Raw genomic sequence first — 27,547 nt, 5'->3', positions numbered from 1 at the left:
TCTTTTCTTTTTTTTTTTTTTTTGGTTTTTCGAGACAGGGTTTCTCTGTGTAACCCTGGCTGTCCTGGAACTCACTCTGTAGACCAGGCTGGCCTCGAACTCAGAAATCCGCCTGCCTCTGCCTCCTGAGTGCTGGGATTAAAGGCGCGCGCCACCATGCCCGGCTTTGGTACCATGATTTAACAATATGGTGGAGTATTTTCCCACTAAGAGTATAAACTAAAGATAGTCAAATGTAAAATTACTATCTTCAGTGTTTTGATCGAAGTATTATAAACTTACTAAGTCAGTTCAGTAGGGAAGTTACAACAGCTATAAATAATTAAGTGGTATGGCATTTTATTTTCTAACTAATTCTCAACTTTCTAAATGACTAATCTGGGTGGGGCTAATGTAATTTCTTACCTGATGCTCTTGTGGAGGCCAATCCCATACATTCTTGTTCACTAGGTGTTACTAATTCAGGAACTGTGTTTTCACTCATTGTTTCAGAAGTCTGTCCTTCACTAAAGTGGCTTATTTGTTCCAGTAAAGGAAACAGTACATTTAACCCACCTATGCAATTGATGATGTCCTGAAAACAAAAATTAACAATTTTTAATATTACAAAATAAGAGCAATGGTATACTTCAGTATCTACAGTGCATATGAAGATGCAATTTGTTAATAAACCTTAAGTAATGTATGTGATAGCCTAAGCTGAATGTATCCTTACACAGACAGTCTTAAAAATAAATATAACTTATATTCAAAAGAGACCATTTTGGGTCATTGTCTGTGCTTGATTATTAGGAAGCTGAAATATATGCAACATATAATGTAATTCTAAAAATGTCAAGAACAAGCAACTATCACACAACTGTACAATTATGCATTAAAAACACAGGTGAGGGCTGATGAGATGGCTCAGGGGTAAGAGCACCAACTGCTCTACTTAAGGTCCTAAGTTCAAATCCCAGCAACCACATGGTGGCTCAGAACCATCCGTAGTGAGATCTGACGCCCTCTTCTGGTGGATCTGAAGACAGCTACAGTGTACTTAATTATAATAATAAATAAATCTTTGGGCTGGAACAAGCAGGGACTAGGCAAGCAGAATTGACCGGAGCCAGCAGGGCAACCAGAGCGAGAGGGGGCTGACCGGAGCAAGCAGAAGTCCTAAAAAATCAATTCTCAACAACCACACGAAGGCTCACAACCATCTGTACAGCTATAGTGTACTCACATACGTTTAAAAACCAACAACAACAACAAACAAAAACCACAAGTGAGAAACCAGAATTATGACTGACTCCTCTAATTTTAGTTAACAAGAGATGGAATGGATGAAGTAAGCTAAAATGTAAAAAGTGCTTAATATCTGACAAAAAAGAATGTTATATAAAGTTACTCTTATTATTAATCACTAAAACATTCAGACCTACTCTGATGTGTTATTGTAGCCTTGTAATCCTAGTATAAAAAAGGCTGAGATGGGAACATTCCAAATTCAAGGCCAGCCTGGAAGGGATTAAGAGAGAAAGGGAATAGAAAAGGAGAGGAAGGGAAGAAAGAAGCAGAAAGGTAAGGGAGGAGATGAGATTAACATATGTCTCATCTCATACAGTTACCTGTCACAACTGCAGCTATAAAACACTAATTTAGTCCAACTTCCCAATACAATGTTCTTTATGTTGTAACTGTACCTGACATTTCAAGGGCTATTCATAATACACACCTGCCACTTTGTTTTGTATACTTTTAAATGATCTAAAATTCACTTTACACATTACATAAAAAGATAAAGGTGTGTGCTGGGGAAAAAAACGATTACTGATTTTAAAGAGCTCTTTCTGTGGTAGTAACTGAACTTTTGAATAGCAAATATTTTTCTTCTCAGTTGCCTTTTTTATTTTTGTGAGGGGGGCTTTAATTTTACTTAAACATAAATATAAAATTGTCTTTCTCCTAATAATTCTGTTCCTGTCTTGTCTCCCACATTAGGTAAAATGCTTCATTAGTTAATTTATATAGCTATAATACAAAATACTAAAGACTAATTTTCAGATCTGGACAACATAAGTAAATTTCTATATATAACACACAAAATTAGTCTTGTAAAGCCAATATTACAAAAATAAACTGTGCAACTTATATATGAATATAAACCATAGCATATTTTTTGAATTGGCTTGATTGATAACATAGTTTACAAAGGTAAGAATTTCAGTCAAGCTGGGCGGTGGTGGTGCACGCCTTTAATCCCAGCACTTGGGAGGCAGAGGCAGGTGGATTTCTGAGTCAGCCTGGTCTACAAAGTGAGTTCCAGGACAGCCAGGGCTACACAGAGAAACCCTGTCTCGAAAAACCAAAAAAAAAAAAAAAAAAAAAGAGTTTCAGTCAGTCACTCAACTATTATGCTTATTCATCCTTCAGAATATAAATCTGCATAACATTTTATCGATCTATCTATCTGAAGATTTTTTAAATTTTATTTTGGAGTCAGGGTCTCACTACAGTCTTGGTTGGCCTGGAACTACTAAAAAGACCAGGCTGAACACAAATCAAAGAGAACTGTCTCTTTCTCTGCCTCCTAAGTGCTGGGATTAAAGACCTCACTACCATGTCCAACAATGCATAAAATTTTAACAGAAACCTATTATTAATATCAATTTGGTGATGCTGGGCAGGTAGATGGTTCAGTGGATAAACTATGTGCCAGCATGGGAACCTGAAGGTCTGAGTTCAAATCCCAACTACCCATGGAAAACTCTGGGCAGGACTGCCTGAAAACTCCAGCACTGGAAGACAGAGACAGGGAGATCCTGAGTAGCCAGCTTACTTAGCCTAAAAGGCAAGGTTTCTGATCAATCAAAGCAACAGGTGAAGGTCAATAGATTTCTAACAGTGTGCATGCACACATGCGCGCGCACACACACACACACACACATCTCTCCTTCCCATCCTCCTCTCAGACTTTAGAATATCCTGTGTCCAGTTCCTATTATTCAAAAATTCTAGCCATATACTATGCTTAAGTAAACTTAAAGTAAATTTAAATTATACAATGCCCACTGTATATTATTAATTTACCTTAATGTCCCAATTCACTACTTTGTTTCCTGTTAATCTTCCATGCAAACAGTTAGCAGACAAGTCAAGGCAAATTGAATTTTTGCAAGCCTAAGAAAAAAAGAAAAATACAACAAGCACCTTAGTGCAATTAGAACAAAACATAGCTTTAATTACACAGAGACTATTCTACCATAATTTAAAAAGTGAATAATAAAATCAATAACATGCCTAGCAATTGCTTTTCACTGTTCTTTCTATCTATCCATCTATCTATCTATCTATATACCTGTCTACCTACCTATCTCTGTGTTGTGTTTGTGTTTCTGTGTGGGAGCATGTAAGCAGGTCTATACCTGAGAGGCCTGAGGCAGACGTCAGCTCTTAGATGTCATCAGTCATTCTTTACCTTCTTTTTTGAGACAGGATCTCTCAGTGACTCTAGAGCTCACCATTAGCTAGACTGTGTGGCCAGCAACCTATGCACCTGTCTCTGACCCTCCAGCACAGGGATTATAGGCAAATCAGTAATGTCCTTTATATAGCTGCTTGGGGATCCAAGCCCAGGTCCTCATGGCTACACATCAAGTTCTTTAAATAATAGCTCTTTAAAAATAATCAGGGACTAAATCTAAAGCACTTGCTTATCAAAAGCAGGTCACCGCACTCAGTTCTCGGCACAAAGAAAACACTGACTTTTAAAGAAACAGATGGCTAAGCACCTGCTACAAATAAGGATGGAGATGAAAACAACTGAAAAGCTGCAAACTCTTCCAAAGTACCACTTAACAAATTAGCATTCGTTAATACTTGAGTTGTTTCTAAAGAGTGCTCAAAAAACTGGTGAAACGGATTAAAGCAAGGAGCATTTTTATCACAGCATGATTGTTAAAGCTTATCATCAATCTCTTAAAAGGCTGTGAAGAACACAAGAACCCCATGACTTACTGAACTTCAGACTTGTAGCATTAGTACACCACTCTGGAGAAACAAACCTTCAAAAAACCGACTTACTTACATATAAATGACATTTCTTGACGGAAAACAGTGAGGCAATAACTAATTTTTAAAAGTACATATTTTTAAATTTTCGTCTCAAAGAATACAATCTTAGTATCACCAATTCAAATTCACTTTGTAAAAAGGTAAGGACCATAATATTAAAAACCAGCACAGAGTGTGTCACTTGGTATACTACGTGGAGGAGATGCACTCACTTCCTAGAATCTGTGCTACACACTGGAGACTGAATAGGTGAGTAAATACCAGTAGTTGCCAAGAAAGAAGTTTATGGTTAGATAAACAAACTTATGTTTGGGAAAATACATAGATCTTGACTGGATCAAAACTAACTTTTGCTAAGTAAGTATTTTTTAGGGAAAACTGAATAGATGATATATTCACTTATGTAAGAAACTATGTAAAAATATTCAGGGATAAAGATTTACAGTTATGCCAATCTACTTGTACAAATTACTTGAAAAACGTCATAAAATACAACAAAATATTAACAATTAGCTAATTTGGGAAAGAATTAGACAGGGTAATTACATTACTTTTTTTAACTTCTAAGGTTTGAAATTTATCAAATTATAAAGTTGGAAGAACATAAAAATAGGTAAGTTTGTCAAGTCAGATGTAACAAATAAATAGTATGATTGTATACCAGCTTGCTAAACTAGGAAAATATATTCTATATTGTCTCATACAATAAAAGTACTTTATGTGCCAATGTAACATTAAATATGATAAAGGCAAACAATGCTGCTTGTGGCACTTGGCTGTTTTCTTCTTCCCACCTGTACCTTATGTCTTTCTCCTTCCATCTTTACTATTAGTCTGTTACTTTCATTAACTGAGTTTTTGAAGGAAAAAGAGTTAGGCATGGCAGTATACTGGAAAGTGATTCTATCCTTTAAAAAACATCTCCCTTCCCCTCAACATCACATTTTTTAAAAAGCAAACTAAAGTTTGAGTATTGCTGTTTCACCTCTCTTGAGGTAACTAGAGAAATAGGTTTAAAAGGTTTCATTCACTAAAACCAACTCAGAACCAATTTCAGAAACTATCCCAATACACACTAGAATGACACATAACCTGAACTCGAGTTGAGAAGGTAGGTCTTAATTTTTGCTCTTCTCAACTTCTTTTACAATCCCTAATTTTTTTTTTTAAACTCAAGATTCACCACCACTCCCACCCCCTATCGCAATTACGCACTGAAATGACAAAGGAAATAAAACCATCAATTTGAGCTCATGGAAGTTACAATTATGGACGACCCATGCATTTACCTTTCCTGTGTAGTGAAGGAGGGTGTTACTTGGCAAGTCGGCCATATCACAGTCTTGACACTTCCAAGGGCTTAAGCAATTTGGACCTGAAAATTAGTTACACACATACACAACCATCACTAAATATGCATGTCCTCTTGGATTCTATGTTTCTAGAACAAAATTTAAAATCAAAATGCTTCAAGTTACTCAAATAACAGAGCTAAAACACACTGTATATATGTACTTTAGTTTTAGGTCACCTCTAATTTTTCTAAAACCTAGAACATTTGGGGAGATGATTAATCTCTGCTGTAGAAAGGACACTGTATGAAAATATTATAAAATACTAAAATTAAATTGCTTTATCTAATGTAAACAAATTCAAAAGAATAATAAGAAGAAAAGCATTAAAAATGTGATACTGAGCATAGTCGTACACAACGCACACACATTTATCTATTTTTATTTTATGTGCGTTGGTGTTTTGCCTGCATGTATTATTATGTGAAGGTTTCAAGTAACATGAAACTGGATTAGAGATTATGGACAGTAGTGAGCTGCCATGTGGATGCTGGGAACCTGAGTCCTCTAGAAGAACAGAGGTGCTCTTAACTGAGTCACCTTTCCAGTCCAGTTGGTATAACCTTTAATGCTAAGACTCAGAAGGCAGAAGCAGGCAGGGTTCTATAATAAGACTCTACCTTAAAAAAAAAAAAAACCAACCTGGTTTTTCAATTTGGATGACAGCAAAGAAATGGGATAGCATGTAAGTAGGCAACAGTGCTCATTTTATTTACAACTGAAATGTAAGCTCAAAGTTCCATCTGACACATAATGGAAGATTATTTAAATTATAATTATTTAAGTGTGTGTGTGTGACAGAGAGAGAGAGAGAGAGAGAGAGAGAGAGAGAGAGAGAGAGAAGGATATGTGCATATGTATAAAAGTACATGTGCTTATGTACATGTCGAGAGGCCAAAGAAGCTATTGGGTGACTTCTTGTATCTCTCTGTTCCTTAGCCTCTTCCTATTCAGCAAATCCCAGTGCTTGCCACAATTGGCCCCACCTTATTTTTATTAGATAGATCTTTTAGTCAGTCTGAAGCTTCTCATTTAGGTGGGCTGGCTGGCCTGGAGTCCACCTGTCTCTACACATTAACCCTGGGCTGATGGTGGAAGGCATCCACAGCCAGCTTTCCCAGGGGTGCTGGGATCCACACTCAGGTTCTTCTGCTTTCACTGAGCCATGCCTACAGCACAGCTGGATACTCCATCTTACTGAAGCTGTGCTAAAGCTGATACACTTCTGTGTCATCAAAAGGACTGTGACTGTTTTCTCTCTTTTGACTATATGACATGTATGTTGAACCATTCACTTATTCACACTTTTAATGTTTATTCTCAGAAGTTAATCATTAAATCCATTAAACTAAAACTCTAAATACAACAGCTCATCATATTGAAGCAAAATTTTTTAAAGATGGATTTACTTATTTCATGTTAAGTACACTGTTGCTGTCTTCAGACACACCAGAAGAGGGCATCAGATCCCCATTACAGATGGTTGTGAGCCACCATGTGGTTGCTGGGAATTGAACTCAGGACCTCTGGAAGAGCAGTCAGTGCTCTTAACCGCTGAGCCATCTCTCCAGCACTCATACTAAAAACTTAATTTTATAACAATAGTTAAAAAATTATAGCTAAGGTGGTACTGGTGCAATCTTTACTCCCAGCACTTGGGAGGCAGAGGCAGGTGGATCTCTATTAGTTCCAGGCCAGCAAGGTCTACAGAGCAAGATCTAGGAAAGCCAGAGCTACACAGAGAAATCCTGTCTCCAAAAACAAACAACAAATTATAGAGAATTTATAATCATAAATTCAAGAAACCACACAGAGGTAAAGAACAATAATTTATAACAATGATATAATTATCATTTAAGAGTAAAATTGTAAGTAGAACTATTAGAATAAACTGTATACTATATAGCCACAAATGCTGCACTATCTAACCACACACTTACTTGGCTCGGAAACCACACATTTGAATACTCAGTGAGTGTCAAAGAAATGATAATGTTATAATTTAAACTCTGAAAAATCCAGATAGTTCTATTCATCTCAAAACTCCTATGCAGTCTGAACAGGGTATCTTTATGAAAAACAGGCTCTCTGCAAAATTAATGTCCATGACTCTTAAAATTTTTAATTCAGAATATTCTGATAAAATACAGCTATAAAACAGAAATGTTAGGACTAATAGTAACTAATATATTATATTCAAAATCACAGTCAAAAGAAAATAACAAAACAAGAACATTTACAATACTATACCTATCTGTACTGCCTTCAAAAATTTTTTAGGTATATTAATAAATCATAAGACTGACAAATTCTAGGGAAAGACTTAGAATTTTTGAATATCATAATTTCTTATATAGGTAGGTTTATATGTGATTTCATCAACTCATTAGCATCTTTCTAAAGTACTTATAGTGGTATGGAAGTGACTGACCTAAAGTTACACTAAAATATACTTTCCAATGTGACTATCGTAATTATAGTCTTTAAACAAAAAATTAAAAATAAATTATGTCTTAAGAATGGATCCTAAACAGACAGAGCCCCTCATAAGAAAAGGAGGAAACACTATAGAGGTCTGTTCTTTTTCTCTATATGCACAGTGAGGAAAAGAATGTAAGTTCACACTGAGCTTACAGTAAGAAAGGGGCTGCCTAGAGCAAAGAGAAGCCTCACTAGAAAATGATATTCATATTACCTTAATCTTGAACTTTTACCCTCCAGAAATGTTAAGAAAATAAACTTTGATGGCTAAAGACACAGAGTCTAGAAATTGATTATGGCAATCCTGGGAGACTAACACAGACAGTAGTTTTGATACTTAAGAAATTTAAATATCAATACTTAAGAGATGGCTCAGCAATTAAGAGCACTGACTGCTCTTCCAGAAGTCCTGAGTTCAATTCCCAGAAACCATATGGAGGCTCATAACCCGCTGTAATGGGATCTGATGCCCTCTTGTGGTGTGTCTGAAGAGAGTGACAGTATATTCATATCCGTTAAATATAAAACTTTTTAAAAAATTTAATGATCACTCAAAATGGGTCTGGAGAGATAGCCCAGTGGTTAAGAATGTGTATAGTACTCTTTGCAGACGATCTGGGTTCAGTTCCCAGCACCCAGATGAAGCAGCTCTGAACTGTAGGGGACCAGATACCCCCTCACCTATCTGGGCAACTGTATACACATGGTGCTCATGAACTCACAAAGGTACACACACCACACCCTTGTCTTAGGCATTCCTACAAAAAAAGTATAGTATAAAACAGGCTTTTCTTTTCAGTTGCAATTAAAACAATCACAGGTCTGTAATATGGTTCAGTACTTAGATTACTTTCTTAGTATGTGCTAGATTGCCAAAATGTGAGTGAGTGAATGAACAAATGAACAAATAAAACATATTCTTCAAATCAAATAACTCTTTAGGAAACATTCAGGTAAAAACAGGAAGAAAAAGACAATGCTAAATACTGTGGCTGTGCATGCTCACCTGCTAAATACAAAGCCTTGACCTGAGGAGGCTGCAGAGCTTCATGGAATATAATCACAGATCCTAGCTGGCCCTCCAGAGACGTGGGACAACCCCATTCACTATCTTGGGTTCCAGCTGAAATTAATTTGGTAAACAATTTCGATTTTTCAATTGTTCCTCCCCAGGAGGCTGATGACAATATTCCACCAAATGATGTCCGGTGAGGGGTAATGGGAGTAGAAAATGGTGGATCTGGGATTTGAGATGGTGGAGGAGTAGTGGTTCTTTGCCCAGCTGAACCAATACAACAGGAAGTAAATGGCTAAAGATTAAACAAAATGACAAAAAGAACTTAAAATCACACAATTTTAAAATAATTCTCTTCAGATTTAAAAGTAAACAGCACAAATCTGGGCTAGGTAACACACAGGTAATAGTTCCAGGACTGGGGAGGGCCATGGCAAAACTGGCATGAGCTGCATCGTGAGGGCCTATCTCAAAAACCACAAAGCAACAATGAAATTAAATACTATGGAGCTGTACATGTAGCTCCATGGTGAAATACTTGTCTAAGATATGTGAAGCTTGGGTTTGATATCCAGCAATGTGAAAATAAATAAATGAACTTTAAAATAAAGTAAAAATAAGATGAAATAGTATATATAAAACTATGCAAATAAGCACATTAAAATAAAAGTGAAGCTAATTTTTCAACTAGATCATGACCTATACAGGCAAGTATATACCTAAGGCATGACTGTCAAAGTTACTTTTAGCAAAAGAATATATACATTACTTTTAAGAATATATACATATACTTTTAGTCATAAAAGTATATGTCTTTTTCAAGTGAGTCTTTTTTTTTCTTAATTGGTGAGTATTCTTTTTAAAAAGTTAAAAGAGAGCCTGGCGTGGTGGCGCACGCCTTTAATCCCAGCACTCAGGAGGCAGGGGCAGGGGGATTTCTGAGTTCAAGGCCAGCCTGGTCTACAGAGTGAATTCCAGGACAGCCAGGGCTACACAGAGAAACCCTGTCTGGAAAAAAACAGAAAAAAAAAAAAAAGTTAAAAGAGGTTTACTGTTATCTAAAATAGAGATAATTACTTTCCCACACAAAATTTATCATTAGTATTATGTAACAGAATAATGTTAATTAAAGGCTACTTAAGAGATGAAGCAAGAAACTATCAGGTAAATCTTATTGACAAACACCCTACTTTGTCCTACTAGTCTTAGAAAAGACTGTCTTAAATTGGCCAGTCTCAAAAATTCTTTACCTATGTGGAGAATAAAGCTTGAGATAACTTCATCACCAGTTCAAATTTAACAGATGGCAAAGTCTATTGTAGAATTTTCTATTATTTGGGTTTTTTTTTGTTTTTTTGTTTTTTCCAGACAGGGTTTCTCTGTATAGCCCTGGCTGTCCTGGAACTCACTTTGTAGACCAGTCTGGCCTCGAACTCAGAAATCCGCCTGCCTCTGCCCCCCGAGTGCTGGGATTAAAGGCGTGTGCCACCATACCCAGCAGTATTGTAGAATTTTCTTAAACATTTTATATACTTTAAAGAAGTTTGGGTGTTTTGTTTTGTTTTTTTATGATGCTTTGGTCTGGTCTTTGGCTTTGCTGAACCTACTTCTCCAAACCTTTCATTATATGTTTCTTTCTTGAATTGTTTTCTTTCCACATAGTATCTGAAATTATCTAATGGCAGACTAAGAGAAATGAATACCAATTTTCTGTATCTTAACATACAACACAATTCAAAATATTAGGAAAAAAATGGAATATATTTCATAAATATTTTCAGGATTTTTTTCAGTCAATAGGCCTAAAGAATAAGGTGCATGTACTCACCTCATTCATGGCAGGAAATCTGAGAGGGGCAGAAACCTTTTGTTGTCCATTGTCATAGATATAGACAAAACTCTGGCCAAAGGGCCTTTTTCCAGGCATGTGAACGATGGTTATGTTATGCTGACAATGAAAAGCATACATTAAAAGGACTAAAATCACACTGTGCCTTTGCAATGACATATGCTTAAAGAATATTACTTCATAACTTATATAAACAAAATATTAAGGACAGCTAAAACACTGATTCAATGACATTCCCAAACAAGTGACAATTTTAAGTACTAAAAAAAAAAAAAAATCAAGCCATTGCCAAAAGACTCACAAATATTATAGTCTTGTCTGCATTTTATAATGCTTTAAATATTCTTAGAATTATCTTTTTCAATGAGAAGCATTTTATAATTTTTAGATAAGCAACAGAGATAACTGGTTTAGCAATCTCACTTTTCATTTTGAATTGAAATTCAAAAACCAGTCTAGGAAATCTTCAAAGATTCACAATATAAGTTTCAGCAAAAAATATTATTGTTACTTTAATGACAATGGTAAATACACTAACATCTTTATAGAGAGAACTTCACAACTAACAGCATGTGAAAATGAAAATTGGCAAAGCTGATCAAAGTTCCTCATAAAGAGACATCCAACTGTTATACATCTTAAAGACAAAACAGAGCCAAGAGTCTGATGTGGCATCCTCAAGTCTTACCCAGAGAGAATCACAGAAACTGTGGTCAGGAAGCATGACTGTTGCGTACTCTCTCTTTGTGCACACCGCCACAACCAGCATACCTGAGTGGGTAATAAAAGCTTCAAAACCCATTCCACTTCCTGTAAAAAAGCTAACAAAAATACATGTTATCAGAACCTCTGAGATCAACTTGCCCAGTCTCTTTATCATTGAAGCCCATCAATATTAACCATAAAGCAATCACAAATATCTTTATCAACAATGTTGCTACTTAATTCAGCAGCCCAACTTTGTCATTTTTAAATCCATTTTGGGCATAAAGGTTAATAAATTATAAACGATAATACTGTAAATGGGATTTCACTATCAAGCGAAAGCAGTGGTCCCCAACCCTTTAATGCAGTTCCTCGTGTTGTGCTGACCCCTCCTATAAAATTATTTGTGCTGCTACTTTACAACTGTAATTTTGCTAGTTCTAAATCATAACGTGAATCTCCATGTTTTCTGATGGTCTTAGGACCCTGTGAATTGGTCAAATAGATTTCAATAGATTGCAATAGATTGCAAGCCACAGGTTGAGAACCACTGAACTAGAGCAAAACTAAATTTTCAAATATTTAAATTCTTCTGAACATTCAGAAAGTGTACATAATAGTTTTAAAAACCATAAAGCATGTTAAAATCTGTAACTCCTTCAGTGGGGCAGAGTTTACTACTCCTTTCTTCTCCACTTTTATACTACTTCTATTTTTTTCCTACAGGCACTCAGTTTATAGTCAGAAAAATATCTAAAATACAGAATATTTTGAAAGCAATGAAGCACCTCTAAACTATACAGCCACAATATAAAAAAGTTTCACATCAACTGTAATAAATTTTAAAACCTAGATGCTTACTTTTTCCTATTCATGAATCATAGCATATACTAAGTGACAATATTCATCTGTATTCCACAACTTATACCATTACCTATATAATTGTTTTCTTTTTCCTCCTTTGTTGGCACTCCCAAGGGTTAATGGATCCTGATCTAAGCAAAACCAAGCAGTGAAGGAAAATGCAGACCCAGGCCATCTCTGAATAGCAGGCACAGAAATTCCGGCCATGCTATGTGACAAATTAAAATACTGCAGTGCACTCTCAAAACTGAGTTTCCGGGCCATTGTCAGGATTGCACGAGTCACAGGAATGGTATATGGGTGAATACACTCTGATTCATCTACTCTCAGCAATCGCAGAAGCCGACGGATTTCTTCTGAGCTCACAGACTGACTCCCCAATGAACCATGGATTACAATCAAGTTCTCAGCACAAGTTCGATGTAGGGAAGAATGGGATTCAAGAGCTTCAATGATTTTTATTCCCATGTTTGCATTCACACAGGTAGTTCTGCTCTGTTTATTAATGCAACAAATTTTTTTCAGCCAATCAGAGACAAAGATTTGCAGGTCATGAGATTCTAGCTCCGGAAGCCACTGGATAAGAACCAAGAGAGGATGGACATTACTAATGCCCAAAATGCCAACTGAAGTGTGATCACCCTCAACAGCCTGAAAAGTAACACAGAGGAGACAGTAGTTATTATTCCTAAAGTGGAGAGAGTGGAACTTCTCATCAGAAAGGTTAAAAACTCACCATGTTCATAAGTTCTTTAAGCAGTTCCTGTGGTGGCTGGCCCAAAGATTTTAATACCTCAAACATGTGCATATAGCCAATTCTTTCTTTAAATACTTCCTAGAGAGTAAAACAATATATTAAAGCACATTTTCAATGACTAAATTTGTTGAAATATTAAATGTTGAATACTTATTTAAACTAACTAACATAAGATACAAAAATTATGAAATGAGTTTTGTTCTCTTTATTATCTATGTCTATCTATATTCATCCTTCTCTCGCTTTTGAAACAGGGGCTTTCTATGCTATCTATGCTACCTAAGCTGACCTTAAAATTGTAAACCTTCTATCTGTTTCATGTATCTCAGGAACTGGGATAATAGAGATGCCCTTGAACCTGAGTCTGTCCATCTTAAAACAGATTCTATGTTCTTCTATAATAATAATAATAATAATAAAGATACAAAAGTCCATCAGAGTAAGTGAAATGAGAAACAACTGGTTTATAGAACTATTTTCTTCAGACTAAGCTATATGACACTTCCTTTACCTTCATCTTCTCTCTCTGTCTGTCATCCTGTCCTGTTCTACCCTCTCCTCCCCAGCACCTGTAAGACAGGGTGTATTATTACACAGAAGTATGTCTCAAATTAAAAAAAAAAAGAAGCTAGATTAAATTTCTGATTCCTGTGGTGGCCTAGAACTGGAGAGGTAAAGAAAGAAGGATTGAGTGTTCAGGGCCACCCTGAGCTATATTCTGAGACCCAAGTTAAACAACAAGAACTAGGGGCATAGCTCAGTGGCTCTGCATTAGGTTTACAACAATGCTCACACCAGTCAGAATGGCTAAGATCAAAACTTCGGGTGACAGCAGATGCTGGCGAGGATGTGGAGAAAGAGGAACACTCCTCCATTGTTGGTAGGATTGCAAGCTTGTACAACCACTCTGGAAATCAGTTTGGCGGTTCCTCAGAAAATTGGACATAATACCACCAGAGGATCCAGCAATACCTCTCCTGGGCATATATCCAGAAGATGTTCCAAATGGTAAGAAGGACATATGCTCCACTATGTTCATAGCAGCCTTATTTATAATAGCCAGAAGCTGGAAAGAACCTAGATGCCCCTCAACAGAGGAATGGATACAGAAAATGTGGTACATTTACACAATGGAGTACTACTCAGCTATTAAAAACAATGAATTTATGAAATCCTTAGGCAAATGGATAGATCTGGAGGGCATCATCCTGAGTGAGGTAACCCAATCACAAAAGAATTCACATGATATGTACTCACTGATAAGTGGATATGAGCCCAGAAACTTAGACTAACTACCCAAGATACAATTTGCAAAACACATGAAACTTAAGAAGAAAGACCAAAGTGTGGATACTTTGTTCCTCCTTAGAATGGGGAACAAAATAATCATGGAAAGAATTACAGAAACAAAATTTGGACTTGAGGAAGGAGGACCATCCAGAGACTGACCCACCCTGGGATCCATCCCATAATCAGCCACCAAAGGCAGACACTATTGCATATGCCAGCAAGATTTTGCCAGCAGGTCCCTGATATAGCTGTCTCTTGTGAGGCTATGCCAGTGTCTGGCAAATACAGAAGTGGATACTCACAGTCATCTATAGGATGGAACACAGGGCCCCCAGTGGAGGAGCTAGAGAAAGTACCCAAGGAAGGGGTCTGCAACCCTATAGGTGGAACAACAATATGAACTAAGCAGTACCCTCAGAGCTCGTATCTCTAGCTGCACATGTAGCAGAAGATGGCCTAGTCAGCCATCATTGGGAGGAGAGGTCCTTGGTCTTGCAAAAATTATATGCCCTAGTACAGGGGAATGCAAGGGCCAGGAAGCAGGAGGAGGTGGGTTGGAGAGCAGGGTGGGAGGAAGGTATAGGGGACTTTCAGGATAGCATTTCAAATGTAAATCGTTTAAAATAAAAAAGAGTTTAAAAAAAGACTTATTTATTTTTTGTATTATGAGTACACTGTTGCTATCTTCAGACACACCAGAAGAGGGCGTTAGAATCCATTACAGATGGTTGTGAACCACCATGTGGTTGCTGGGAATTGAACTCAGGTCCTGTGGAAGAGCAGTCAGTGCTCTTAACCACTGAGCCATCTCTCCAGCCCCAATGCTCAGATTTTAAGTGGGCAGAGTAAAATTACAAAGAATTTTCTCTCTGTTCCCTGTATCTAAATGGTCTGAAGCATCAAGTCTCCATTAGAAAGTTTAAATTCATTTATATTTTTAAACCTGAAGCTAAAAAGTAAAATATAAACTCTAGGAAAACACCTTGAAAACAGAACATCAGTCTATTAATTTAGCCAAAAATAGACACACCGACCATAAAAACGCTTAAAAAAAAATAACAGTAAAACCAGTTATCTTTATAAGAAGTTAGCTGTGTACCAAGAATAAGAAGAAATTCTTATCAAGAGGTACTTTGTCATATAACCTCTTGTTTAGGGAAGGAAGATGAAGGCACTAAACACATTAAGAATATACTCTGCCATTGAGCTAGAGCCCAACCCATTGCACAACCTTTGAAATTTTAAACCATAAAAGACATTATAGTAAAAAAAAAAATCACCTTTAAAATTACTTAAACAGCATTGAAGGTCTGAATTTCAGAAATACTAGCAATCTGTTATAAGTGAATTTCTGAGTGCTAAAAGTGATTTCCCTTACAAACAACAACACCCTATTATTATACAGCAGGTAAAATCAGAGGTCAGACTATAAGGTCTGACATACACTTAACCGTGGTTTCTATTCTTGGTAGCAGATCAGAGGTGAAGGTCAGAAGTTTGGGTGGCAGTCATGACAGTAACATTTATCATGTACTGACATGCCTGACACTTTACATAGATATCTTATAAAGCTTACAATGAATCAATGAGCTACTTATAGTACATGAGCATCATCAGACAAAACTATAGTCACAAACAGTGGATTAAAAACTGACATAAGGGGATGGGGAGACAGCTTAGCGGTTAACAGCAATGGCTGTTCTTCCAGAGAACCTGGGTTGAATTTCTACCATCTACATGACAGCTCACAACTGTCTGTAACTCGAGTTCCAGAGGGTCTAGCACCCTCACATGGACATACATGCAAGCAAAACATCAATGCACATAAAAACAAATCTTAAAAAGATTGATATAGGGCTGGCGAGATGGCTCAGTGGGTAAGAACACTGATTGCTCTTCTGAAAGTCCTGAGTTCAAATCCCAGCAACCACATGGTAGCTCACAACTACCCATAATGAGATCTGACGCCCTCCTCTGGTGCGTCTGAAAGTCAGCTACAGTGTACGTACTATGTATAATAATAAATAAATCATTGGGAAGAGCGAGTAGGGACTGAGCAACTGAGTGAGCGAGTGAGCGGGGGCCAACTGGAGTAAGCAGAGGTCCTAAAAATTCAATTCCCAACAACCACATGAAGGCTCACAACCATCTGTACAGCTACAATGTACTCACATATATAAAAATAAATAAATCTTTAAAAAAAACTGATATAAAACCTTGAGGTTAATGATCACAAAAAAAAAAAAAAAAAAGAAAGAAACAGAATCCTCTACACACACTGGGAAAACAAGTCCCATACTGACAAGGTGATCACATGTGAAAAATACTCATATTCTGGATAGTTATAAACTGACTAAATAACAGAACTGGTATTAATTTTTAAAAACTATACTGTAAAACTTAATTCTTTATGCTCAATAACCATACACTCACTTCTCAATACCAGCAACATGGCCCCTCTAATATCAGCAATATGATCCTCATTTGACCAACACTGTAATAAACAGTTATTAATGTGCAGTTCAGTTCAGTCATCAGTGGCTGGTTGGTTGGTTGGTTTGTGTGAGTCTCACTACATAGCCCTAACTAGCTAGGAACTGGCTATGAAGAACAATCTGGCCACAACTCACAGAGAGCCAGCCATGTGAATGCTGGGATTAAAAGCATGTATTATCACACATGTTCGCTAGTGCCTTTCAAAATACTAGAATATCCATAAGGAGTTTGTTTATTAAATTATGAGCAAATTATAAGAAGCCACTACGTGTGGCTATAGGATTCTATTTTTGTAAGCTACTTATTACAAATGTTACACTAGGTGTTTTTATATACTTTCACATATAACTTTGGGATTTATACAGCAAAAATTGATAAAATATCAATTTTAAAGCTTGAAGATCCATTTTTCACCTTAGCAGCTGGAGAATTCTTCATCACTGCTGTCAAAGCCTGAATGGCTGACACAGCCAAGCAATCCAACTGCCCCTGGAATACCTACCAGAGGGAAACAACAAGAAATTAACAAATGAACCTAGGTTTGTTCACACGGAAACCTTGTTTGTTCTGAAAATCTGAAGAAATGGCATGCATTACATTCCTCTTCCAATCATATGGATTATTGAAACATAATCTGCAAGAAAAAGGTGCTTAATTCACAGAAGATAAGCCACATGTCAAGAAGAATGAAGCAAATTCACTCATTATATTAAATGTTCTAAGGGCGGGGGGAAAAACAAACTTTAAACATGCTTTTAAAAAATAATGGACAATCTCAAGAGGAGGGGAGGGAGGTCTGCAATTAGAAATTATATTATGCTTTAATTTACCTTCAAAAATAGACTTGAACTTACTAGTCTTAATTACTGTTATGTAATTAATATGTAGCTTAAATAACCTTGTTTGCTTAGTTTCTAAATTCTGTACTAAAATGGAAAGTACGTATATCTCATTATCTTTTTAAAAAGCATCTATTTCTATAAAAACAATTGAGGCAAATGAATAAAATGAATTATGTATCTATAAGTACTGGCAAGTTCTGGAGAAGGCAATCTTTAATGTCAAAAGTTTTTTTTTTTTTTTTTTTTTTTTTTTTTGGTTTTTACGAGACAGGGTTTCTCTGTATAGCCCTGGCTGTCCTGGAGCTCACTTTGTAGACCAGGCTGGCCTCGAACTCAGAAATCCGCCTGCCTCTGCCTCCCGAGTGCTGGGATTAAAGGCGTGCGCCACCACGCCCGGCTTAATGTCAAAAGTTTTACAAAATAATTAAAAACTCTGATTTTTATTTAGGCTTAACCATAAATATGAAGATACATTAAATATCAGATTTCTCCTAGAAAATAAACCAATAATACTTTAAAAAAAAAAAAATCCAACATAGTTGTTATATAAGACTTAACAGACCATTACAGCACTGAGCTTAGACTGTAGAAAGCTGGGGCTGTAGAGATGGATTTGATGCCCTCTTTGGCCTCTGAAGGCACTGCACTCTTATGAAGGCATACATAGACATACTTAACATTGAATTAAAAAAGGTAGAAAGTTGTAAAGCCAGCACTGAAAATCTGCTTTGAAAACAATATTATTATAACCTGACACTAGCCACTGCATAAATAGCATTCTCTGTTCTAACTCCCAACAGACTTGGTCTGCAAATAGAAGAAATTATTTAGATTTCTGTTAATAAGGTCTATCACTTGTAGCTATGTTACTTAATCTTAATTCAAAGTCCTGACTTCATATATAGATTAAAATTCTGCATACATAAATTCATATAAATAAGAGCTGTGCTAGACTTTGCTCAAGAATAAATTAAAAAGACCTCATCATAGCTACTATTTGAATTTACAAGTCTCTTATAAAATTATAATAATATGTAAGTAGCCCTTGGAGTCCAAATAGGAGAAATCTAACACAATAAAAAACTCTGTGAGTCTCTATTTTTTTTTTTTTTTTTTTTTTTTTTTTTAGGTTTTTCGAGACAGGGTTTCTCTGTGTAGCCCTGGCTGTCCTGGCACTCACTTTGTAGACCAGGCTGGCCTCGAACTCAGAAATCCGCCTGCCTCTGCCTCCCGAGTGCTGGGATTAAAGGCGTGCGCCACCACGCCCGGCGAGTCTCTATTTTTATAGCCAAAAAAGATATAACAAATTATAATATAGTTTCTTTTTAAACAACTCAGTAAACCTAAGCATTAAAATAATTTTATCAAAAGGTATATAAATTCTCAAACAAATATATTGAGAAAAAAAGACAATTTTACATGTAGGTTGAATTTGGAGAACAACAACAAATCAAATTGTATGCTGAATTAACATTCAAAGGTTCATCATCTTCTTCCCTTCCTCCAAGATTCAGGTTGTCCATTTAATTATAAATCATTGTGTCAATAAGAAGCGAAGAATCAAGATATTAACCATGACTACACATATTCACAAAGCCCTCATGTCCCAGTACACCACAGTGCTTAGAAAATGAAGCCCCTCAAACACAGAGTCATCACCAGGTGGTCAACACTGAAACTGGGTTCCATTCCTGTACTTTTAATCTTCTCACTCTGGAAAACGCACACATTAAAACAGATAGAACTATAATGATGACTTATGTTTTAATTTAAATAGTCCTCAAAATTAAATAGAACTAGAGGTTCGTGGGTTTGGAGAAATAAGAAAAGCACAGGAATAGTTATCCCACTGACTGATTTTGGACTTCAGCTGAAACAAGATGCAGGCTTGTAGATACCTGATCCTCACTCATCTCTGTCAGTAATTGGTTGGCAAGGTCTTTCTCATTCTTGTCTGTCACCTTACTGTGAGCATTTAAAAATAGCTGTTAAAAACAGAGACAAGAACAATGGAGAAAGAACATTAAATTGTTACCTAAAAGCAGAATGAGGTCCAGCTGGATTTCCATGTCTCTTGAAAACTAATCCAAGAATCCACAAGTGAAGTACATTAACTTCCAGAAATATGTAATTATTTGCTTTCTGAATAACAATTTAATAGTAGTTTACATACTATATAACTACAGTAGATAAAGATCTTAAAATAAAACAATAACTAACAACTGATTAATATTCTCAAATTCGTGAATAATCAGTAGAGAATGCCATTCAGAAAAGAAAGTTAACTATTGAGATGGATAAAAGACTCCACAGGAAATATTGGATTTAGCTAAGTAGGACTGCAAAATCCTATAAAGCAAACACTAAAAGAGGCTCTTTCCAGCAATTTTTCTTAGAGTCTCAAGAGACTAGCGTGTAGTTTGACAAGGAAGTCAGTATGCAGCACTGATTACCCACATTTACCTGATCTCACGTCCTGTTAAAACATAGTCTTCAGCAGACCTCATTCATATTTATTTTGTAGTCTGGAAAGGGAAACCCCTGACACACGTGAGGTTTACATTGTAAGGATACATTTCTATGTGTGCATGAAGTGGGCAGGAGGCATGCCACACTGCACACACGGAAGTGTCATGGATAAACTCTGGTCACTGGGCTTGAGTGCCAAATGACTTAACCCAATGAGTAGTAAGACTGGCTCATAATTATTCTCTTTTACATGAAATAAAAGTCATTAGATTCTTTAGTTTCAGTGCATTAACTCGGCATCCCAAAAGGTTTCAACTTCTGTCAAATGAATGAAGAGAAACTTCAAATGAAAGTGAATGGACTTAAAGCATTCTAGTAAGGAACTTCTTAGGAACTTCTGTTATTTCAGAAACGGCACTGGCTTATATAATGCCATATAAAATAAGCAGGGCAGCAGGATAGTATAATGTAGAAAGCAGCCGTACACATACAGCTTAATGCAAGAACAGGCTTTAGAGTCAGATACTTTGTTTTGTATCTCAGTTCTAGTCAACTGCTGAACTCCTGCTACCTCACCCGGCAGAACCTCTAAATGACTACTGGTACTATTAAGAGTGTGTGTGAGCTGGGCGTGGTGGCTAACCATGAAAAAAATATTAAATTATGTCACCTGCAGACAAATGAGTGAAACAAAATACGCCAGATATAGACAGGTACCACATGTTCTTGTTCACATGTTGAAACAAATAAACAAACAAAAATTCATTTAATTTAAGCAGAAAAAGAATTACTAGGGCTTAGGAACGATGGCAGTATTGGTGGCAAGGGCAGAAGAATGGAAGAACAGGATCAAAGCATAACATGCACAGATGTAAATACCTCATGAATCCAATTAATTTATAGACATAATGAGTTGAAAGACGATGGCTAGAATGTCACATGACCTGTGATGATTCAGACAAAAAAAAAATGTATCTTCCAAATGGAGAAAACCCCTGAAAGAAAAGACTCAGCCACAAAGGCCTGGCTTTCCCTTCTAAAAGCATTTCTTCTTGGGTATGTCCAGTACAAAAGAAAAATGCAATGAGTAACATGAAATTAATAACTTTTTAAAAGCCAGTACTAGCTACCGAGGCAGAAGTATTACTATGAAGTTCAAGGGCAGCTTGGTCTCACAGTGAGTTTGAAGCCAGCTTAAGCCATAGAGATGCTGCCTCAAAAACAAACTCAAGAGCTGCAACTGTGAAAGCTCACATAACACAGCAAACACAGACCTGTACAATATGATCATATTTTGGTAAATGAGAGATCACTATTTGACAGTGGTTCTGTAAGATTCTATTACATGGTGAGTTGTATCTATCGTAGATTGAGTAAGTATACTAGGTGATATAATAGGTGATATACTAGGTGAAAGAATACAAAAGATGTATTATTTCTTAGAACTATCACTCTGTAAGACTTAACGGTTAGATCACAATCCTGGTTAGCTATGAGAAAAAAAAATTACATTTTTAAAAAGACATAGACAGGTTGACAGGTGAGCCCTAGGATTGTCCTGTCTTTACCTTCTCAGAGCTGGAACTACAGGTTTGGGTTGTGCTTGGATTTTTTCTGTGGTTCTGGGGAGTGGAACCCAGTCCCTGTAACTCCCTACAAGCACTTTCTGGACTTATCCATCTTTCTAGCCTTGCTTGATGATGATTTATCATCAGCCTTCTGGGAATCGGAGGGCTGGGGAGTTGGCTCCGTGGGGTACTTGCTGCCAAGGCCTGGAAACCTGAGGTTGAACCTCAGAATCCACATGATAGAAGGAGAGAACAAATGAAAAAGAACAAGAATCCTTACTAAGGAATAATATCAGAATTAACCAACTGTTTTCAACTAGGAAGTACAAGAATTAACAGAAAGACATACAGATCTATGGAGTAGTTTTGTTTCCAACCTCTCTAAAACCTTTTAAGCAACATCTTAAATACACGAGCACACAATATAAAACACAGAACCATGACTGTTGTGCAAGAGTAAACTGGAGAACAGTAACAACAGTGAAAAGCTAACTGGCAGCATGTACGAGGAGCCTTACACGGTTCTGGTTAGTTTTCTATACTTTGTAACTAGCTGTAGTTGTTATACAAAGTCTCTTAATTTTAAAAACATACAAGTCTAGTTTGTACCCTGTGACTAGGAATTCTACAAGAAATAGAATTCCATTGATGAAAAACTTCAGAGTTACCTGATATAAAATACTGGGCTGGGAAAATGACTCTGGATGGAACTACTGTCAAATGCATAAGGAAGTTCACTGCATCTGTATGCTCTAGACAAATAGCTAGGCAAGACACTGTGACTTTAAATGGTCTCAAGTGCGTGTTTCAATGCCTAGGCTGAAATGTTATCATCCAAAAAAAAATTCACATGAATTTTAGTACTTGTAGACAATTACAAACAATGTAATTCTAGTTTCAATCAAGACAAAGCCTATCATCACCATGTAGACAGTGAGTAGCTCTTTCTTTAAGGGGCTCTTCTGAGATTGGAGGATTTAGATGTTTGCCTAGTTCCTAGACCAGGGCATACGACTACTGAATGCCCTCTGCCTGGCCTGGGCTGAGCTAAGTGAGAGGTGAGGCTGAGTGCCCAGTGATAACTGCACATCCTGAGGGAGGACAGCCTTGGCCAGAGGCCTACATCCACCTCTCACTGGATCAGAGACCCATGACAAAGTATAAAACTTTGTGTCTCATTCTGTCTGATCTGTGATGTACGGTATATATACATACATACTAATATGCTCTAATTTAATAATGATAATTAAATCAGTTTGTTTTAAAAAGATAAAATTTGACTATGTAATGAATTGAAAACACAAATTAACAATAAAAATGTCGGTAGTGATGTGCTCAAATCTGAATCAAAACAAACTTTGGTGGTTTTTTTCCTCTGAGACAAGGTCCCACTAACTGGCTCTAGCTGTCCTAGAACTCACTAGGTAGACCAGGCTGCCCTCAAACTCACAGAGATCCACCTGCCTCTGCTTCTTAAGTGCTAGGATCAAAGGGATGTGTCACTATGCCCAAATTAAAAAAAAAAAAAATGTTTAAAAATCTTAACAGTGCCAGCAAGATGGCTCAGGAGGATAAGGCCCTTGTTGCCAAGCCTGTCAACCCAAGTCTAATCCCTAAACCATGTTAGGAGAATAGAATCAATTCCCACAAGCTACCTTCTGACTGTCCACATTCATGCTGTGGTACATACCCACATGCAAATAACTAAATAGGTAAACAATTTTTCATAAACAATAATAATAAAGTACCTTGCAGTTCTGTAGAAGTCGTATGAGATGTTCAAAGCAATTACTGTTGAGAAAAATGGCCTGAAGAACGGGCCTGTCTGTGCAATCTAACATGGCTGTGATGGTATCTATAAAAATTAAAACAAAATCTCTCATGTAAAAGTAAAAATTTAGGATGAAACATCTATTGCTATCATTTTAAAGTTAGACTTTTCAGTTGACAGATGTACAGTGACTGGGAGATGAACAGAAAACAAATGCTGTAATTAAGAAAAACGAATATTTTCTACTATTTTATAATTCAAGCTAGTTTTAATTTTACATATGACTGGCAAATATTTTTCAGGAGCCTGCCAAGGTGTTCTAAAAGGCTCAAGTTCTATGTTTGATTTGCTATTACTATCTGTTTGATATTTAGTAGTCATATTTAAACACTATGAAATGAATGCATGGCCCAGAAAAGCAATGATAACATTTATTTCTCATTTCCTACTGCAGTGATAATCTAATCAAGAAATCAAAGGATATCTGGCATGAAAAATATCATAGTTCCTAATAAAAATGAATTCTAACAGAGAATCAAACTGATTTTTAAACTTACAACTTACAGTAACTACAGAAAATAACATATGAACTAAAAACTATAGTTTTTAATTTTCTATATAAACATATAATTTACCTCTTCAATAATATTTTATTTCTAAATTAATATATGTACATATGAATTTATATACCAGTTCATTACTGTTTCTTATAGCTGAGTGATGAGATATAAAAAGTTTTGGCTCTCAGCTGGGTGGTGGTGAACACCTTTAGTCCCACCACTTGGGAGGCAAGGCCAGCCTCGTTATCAGAGAGAGTGCCAGGACAGCCAAGGCTACACAGAAAAACCATCTCAAAAAAACCAAACCAACCAAACAAACAAAAGAAATCAAGAAGAAAACCAAACCTTTTATTCTCATTTTTCTTACTAAGTCTCCTAGTTTAGCATAATTACAATATATACCACTGTAATGAATTCATTTCTTTAACAATCTAACACAAGTAATACAACGAGAATCATATGACATATTGATAACAATTTACAACGTACTGAACTGTCATCATGGTTTCCATCAGTGACCCTTTTAAATGCAGAGTGCACATGACACGACGTCTCATAGGAAGCGCCGTGCTGTGCTTCTGTATCTTATTTGTTGCTCTATTTACACAACAAAAATTACTCAGATAAAGAGAAACATTATTTTGTATTAGGTTGAATATTTTAATTATAGCTATTGTCATTTCCAAATACATGCTTACAATAAAACTACAAAAAAAATAAGGGATAACCACTTGATATGTTTAACCTGGATTCCAGAGTCTAGGATATACTTGCAATATCACTCATTTTGGCATGACTTATTCTCTCTTCAGGATCACAAAGCTGACTACAGTCAGGAGGCTTCGCCTTTCCGTGCTAGTTCTGTTCAATATGAACTGAAAGACCTTGGGAAATTTACTGCATAGCTAATCTCTATACATTCATCCTTTAGAAGGGAAGAATGAGTGGGCATCATCTATTGTTGATTAAACCAATTGATGGGAAGTATGTGCTACACTAATACACTATAACCAAAACAAAAGTCAATCATTTTGAAGGGGAAAAAAAAAGGGAATCATGGGGATTGGAGAGATGCCTCAGAAGTTAAGAGCACTGACTGCTCTTCCAGAGGTCCCAAGTTCAATTCCCAGCAACCAAATGGTGGCTCACAACCATCTGTAATGAGATCTGGTGACCTCTTCTGGAATATCTGAAGACAGCTATAGTGTACTCATCATATATATAAAATAATTAAATAAATAAAATGTTTTATTTTTTAAAAAAAGGAATCATTTAAACTGGCTAGAGAGTTAGCAAAGCATAGAAACGAGATATTCTTGCACAGAGATGATGAGGATGAAGAAGAAGGAGGAGGAGGAGGAAAAGAAGAAGAAAAAGAAAAGACACAGGGGACCTCTAAAGAACAGAAATGTTAGAGGCATTTACCAAGTTAACTTCATCATATTAAAAACTACAAATGGTACCTTCTCAAACCTTCCTGACAATTTTAGTCATAACTGATTCTGTTTTAGCAGAGACATTTTAATGGATTAGACTTCAAAAAAGAATATAAACAAGTTTTTCCTTGATAAAGTAAAAATCTAACCAAATCAATTTCATACTAATTATTTGGAAGTCAAAAATCTACATATTCATTACCTGAACTAAAAAGTCAACACTGTTAATACAATAGACCTGTATTTCAAAAGAAACTGAATAAGAAAGCAAATATAAACTGAGGAAAAACTTCACTGAATACTTACTGAGCATCTTAATCTGCAGAGCTATGAACTGGCTTTCCCACCGCCTGGACCTCCCCTGCTTAGGCAAAGCTGAGTGATCAGAATTAAGCAACTTAAAATAGTTCTCCAGGATGGTACTGGTCTCCACCTGACGCTGGTCAGAGCTGCTAGTAAGAAGGATATGCACCACTTGTGTAAGGCATTTCAGAGTTAGTTCTCTCTTTCTACCCACTTCCTCAGGATCTCCTTCTTCCCATGAATCACAATCAGACAAAACTCGCATAAGAACTTCCATGGTGGCTGGAGAAATTGCTTGCAAAGCATTCCTCTGAAACATTAAAAACAATAAAAGATAAAACTAAGGTTTTATATATTTACAATAAAAAACTTAGTACACCTACAAGTAACTTCTTTTAAATATAGTTATTAATTGATAACAGATATTCTCAATAGACAATGCAAATGTTACCCATATCTAAGTCTTACTTGGCTCACTACTAATCTGAAATTCATTTCCATCCTTTGCAGCTAAAAGTAACATGTTGAGATAGTTCTACTCAGAAACAGAGGACAAAGATCATGACAAGGCTATTTTTAGAAAAAAAAAATGAAATGGGGGTCTTTCATTCTTTCTCTTTCTTTTCTCCCCATCCACCCTGAGCCTGGAGAGCAAACCCAATGCTTGGAGCCACCTTTACATTAGAAAACATAAAACCCAAGAATTAAAGAATAGACAGAGAACAAAGGGTAAAAACAGGATACTCAAAGGATCTTACTTAGCCCACGAACAGTTCTCAGTTTCTGTATCCACTGCCTGCATTTAAATTTCTTAACCAAAAATTTTAAAACATCAATTTCAGCCAGGCATGGTGGTGCACACCTTTAATCCCAGCACTCAGGAGGCAGAGGTCATCCTGGTCTACAGAATGAGTTCCAGGACAGACAGGGATAAACAAAGAAACCCTGTCTTGAAAAAAAAAAATCAATTTCACTAAACTTTTTAGGTTTTGCTATTTACAGGTAAACCCATTTCATAAAAATAAGTTAGTTATATAAAACTAACTGATTCTACAAACATTTTTGAAACTCTTTATATTAAGCAAATAGTTGTTGTTGAAATATAATGAAGCCAGGCCTGATAGTACAGGCCTATAATCCCTGCTATTTTCTGAAGGAAAGAGGACTAAAATGTTCAATTCTTGTGTGGGCTACAAAGTGAGTTCAGGGCTAGTGCAGCTGATTTAGTGAGACCTCAAAATTCAATTGTGGGAAAAAAGGGGTTCAGAGTTGGTGTATACAGTACAATGTCTAGGGATTCATAGAATGTGAATCCCTAGGTTTACTGTACAGTCATGCAGGAGAAAAACATATCTAATTAACAAACATAATTGTGCAATAGTCTGTAGGTAACTTTGATCTCATTAATACCAATAGTAAGCAATAAATAATAATATAGGAGAAAAGTACTGATGTCACACTCAGTATTCAATCTCCCCTAAAATCTTGACTAGAATTCGTGATGTTTTCCTGGATACACGGCTACCAAGAATAAAGATCATATTGCCTACTACTACACCTGCTGATAAGAAGGCCCAGGAATTGAGTTTTATCACCTAGACATGACTGTACCTTTCACAGTCACAATGATGGGGGTTTGGTAAAGTACACACAGAAGGACTGACCAGAAGCAGTGGTACACATCTCACACAAATTTCCATGGTTTCGAGGCTAGCCCAATCTATAAATGAGTT

General features: G+C 36.3%; 1 protein-coding gene across 6 annotated transcripts in view; it reads right to left on the bottom strand.

Annotated features, from left to right (window-relative positions):
• Positions 1-27,547, bottom strand: part of Nbeal1 (neurobeachin like 1) — a 153,232-nt gene that overhangs the window by 84,642 nt on the left and 41,043 nt on the right. For 5 of the 6 annotated variants that reach the window (XM_085837734.1, XM_085837726.1, XM_085837731.1 and 2 more), the window contains 12 exons: positions 25,818-26,124; positions 23,493-23,599; positions 19,606-19,692; positions 17,280-17,363; positions 13,059-13,157; positions 12,393-12,973; positions 11,442-11,574; positions 10,733-10,852; positions 8,896-9,199; positions 5,346-5,431; positions 3,073-3,162; positions 406-574 (listed from right to left, as the gene is read on the bottom strand). In XM_085837734.1, the coding sequence (XP_085693860.1) occupies positions 406-574; positions 3,073-3,162; positions 5,346-5,431; positions 8,896-9,199; positions 10,733-10,852; positions 11,442-11,574; positions 12,393-12,973; positions 13,059-13,157; positions 17,280-17,363; positions 19,606-19,692; positions 23,493-23,599; positions 25,818-26,124 (2,167 nt within the window). The remainder of the gene's footprint in view (positions 1-405; positions 575-3,072; positions 3,163-5,345; positions 5,432-8,895; positions 9,200-10,732; positions 10,853-11,441; positions 11,575-12,392; positions 12,974-13,058; positions 13,158-17,279; positions 17,364-19,605; positions 19,693-23,492; positions 23,600-25,817; positions 26,125-27,547) is intronic. The other variant, XM_021162943.3, reaches the window with a different exon arrangement.

This window comes from Mus caroli, unplaced genomic scaffold (assembly GCF_978045245.1).
Source record: "Mus caroli unplaced genomic scaffold, Mus_caroli_1 scaffold_1, whole genome shotgun sequence".
Taxonomy (NCBI): Eukaryota; Metazoa; Chordata; class Mammalia; order Rodentia; family Muridae; genus Mus; species Mus caroli.
The sequence above is the reverse complement of the archived record's forward strand: the minus strand, read 5'-3'. Positions and strand labels throughout refer to the sequence as shown.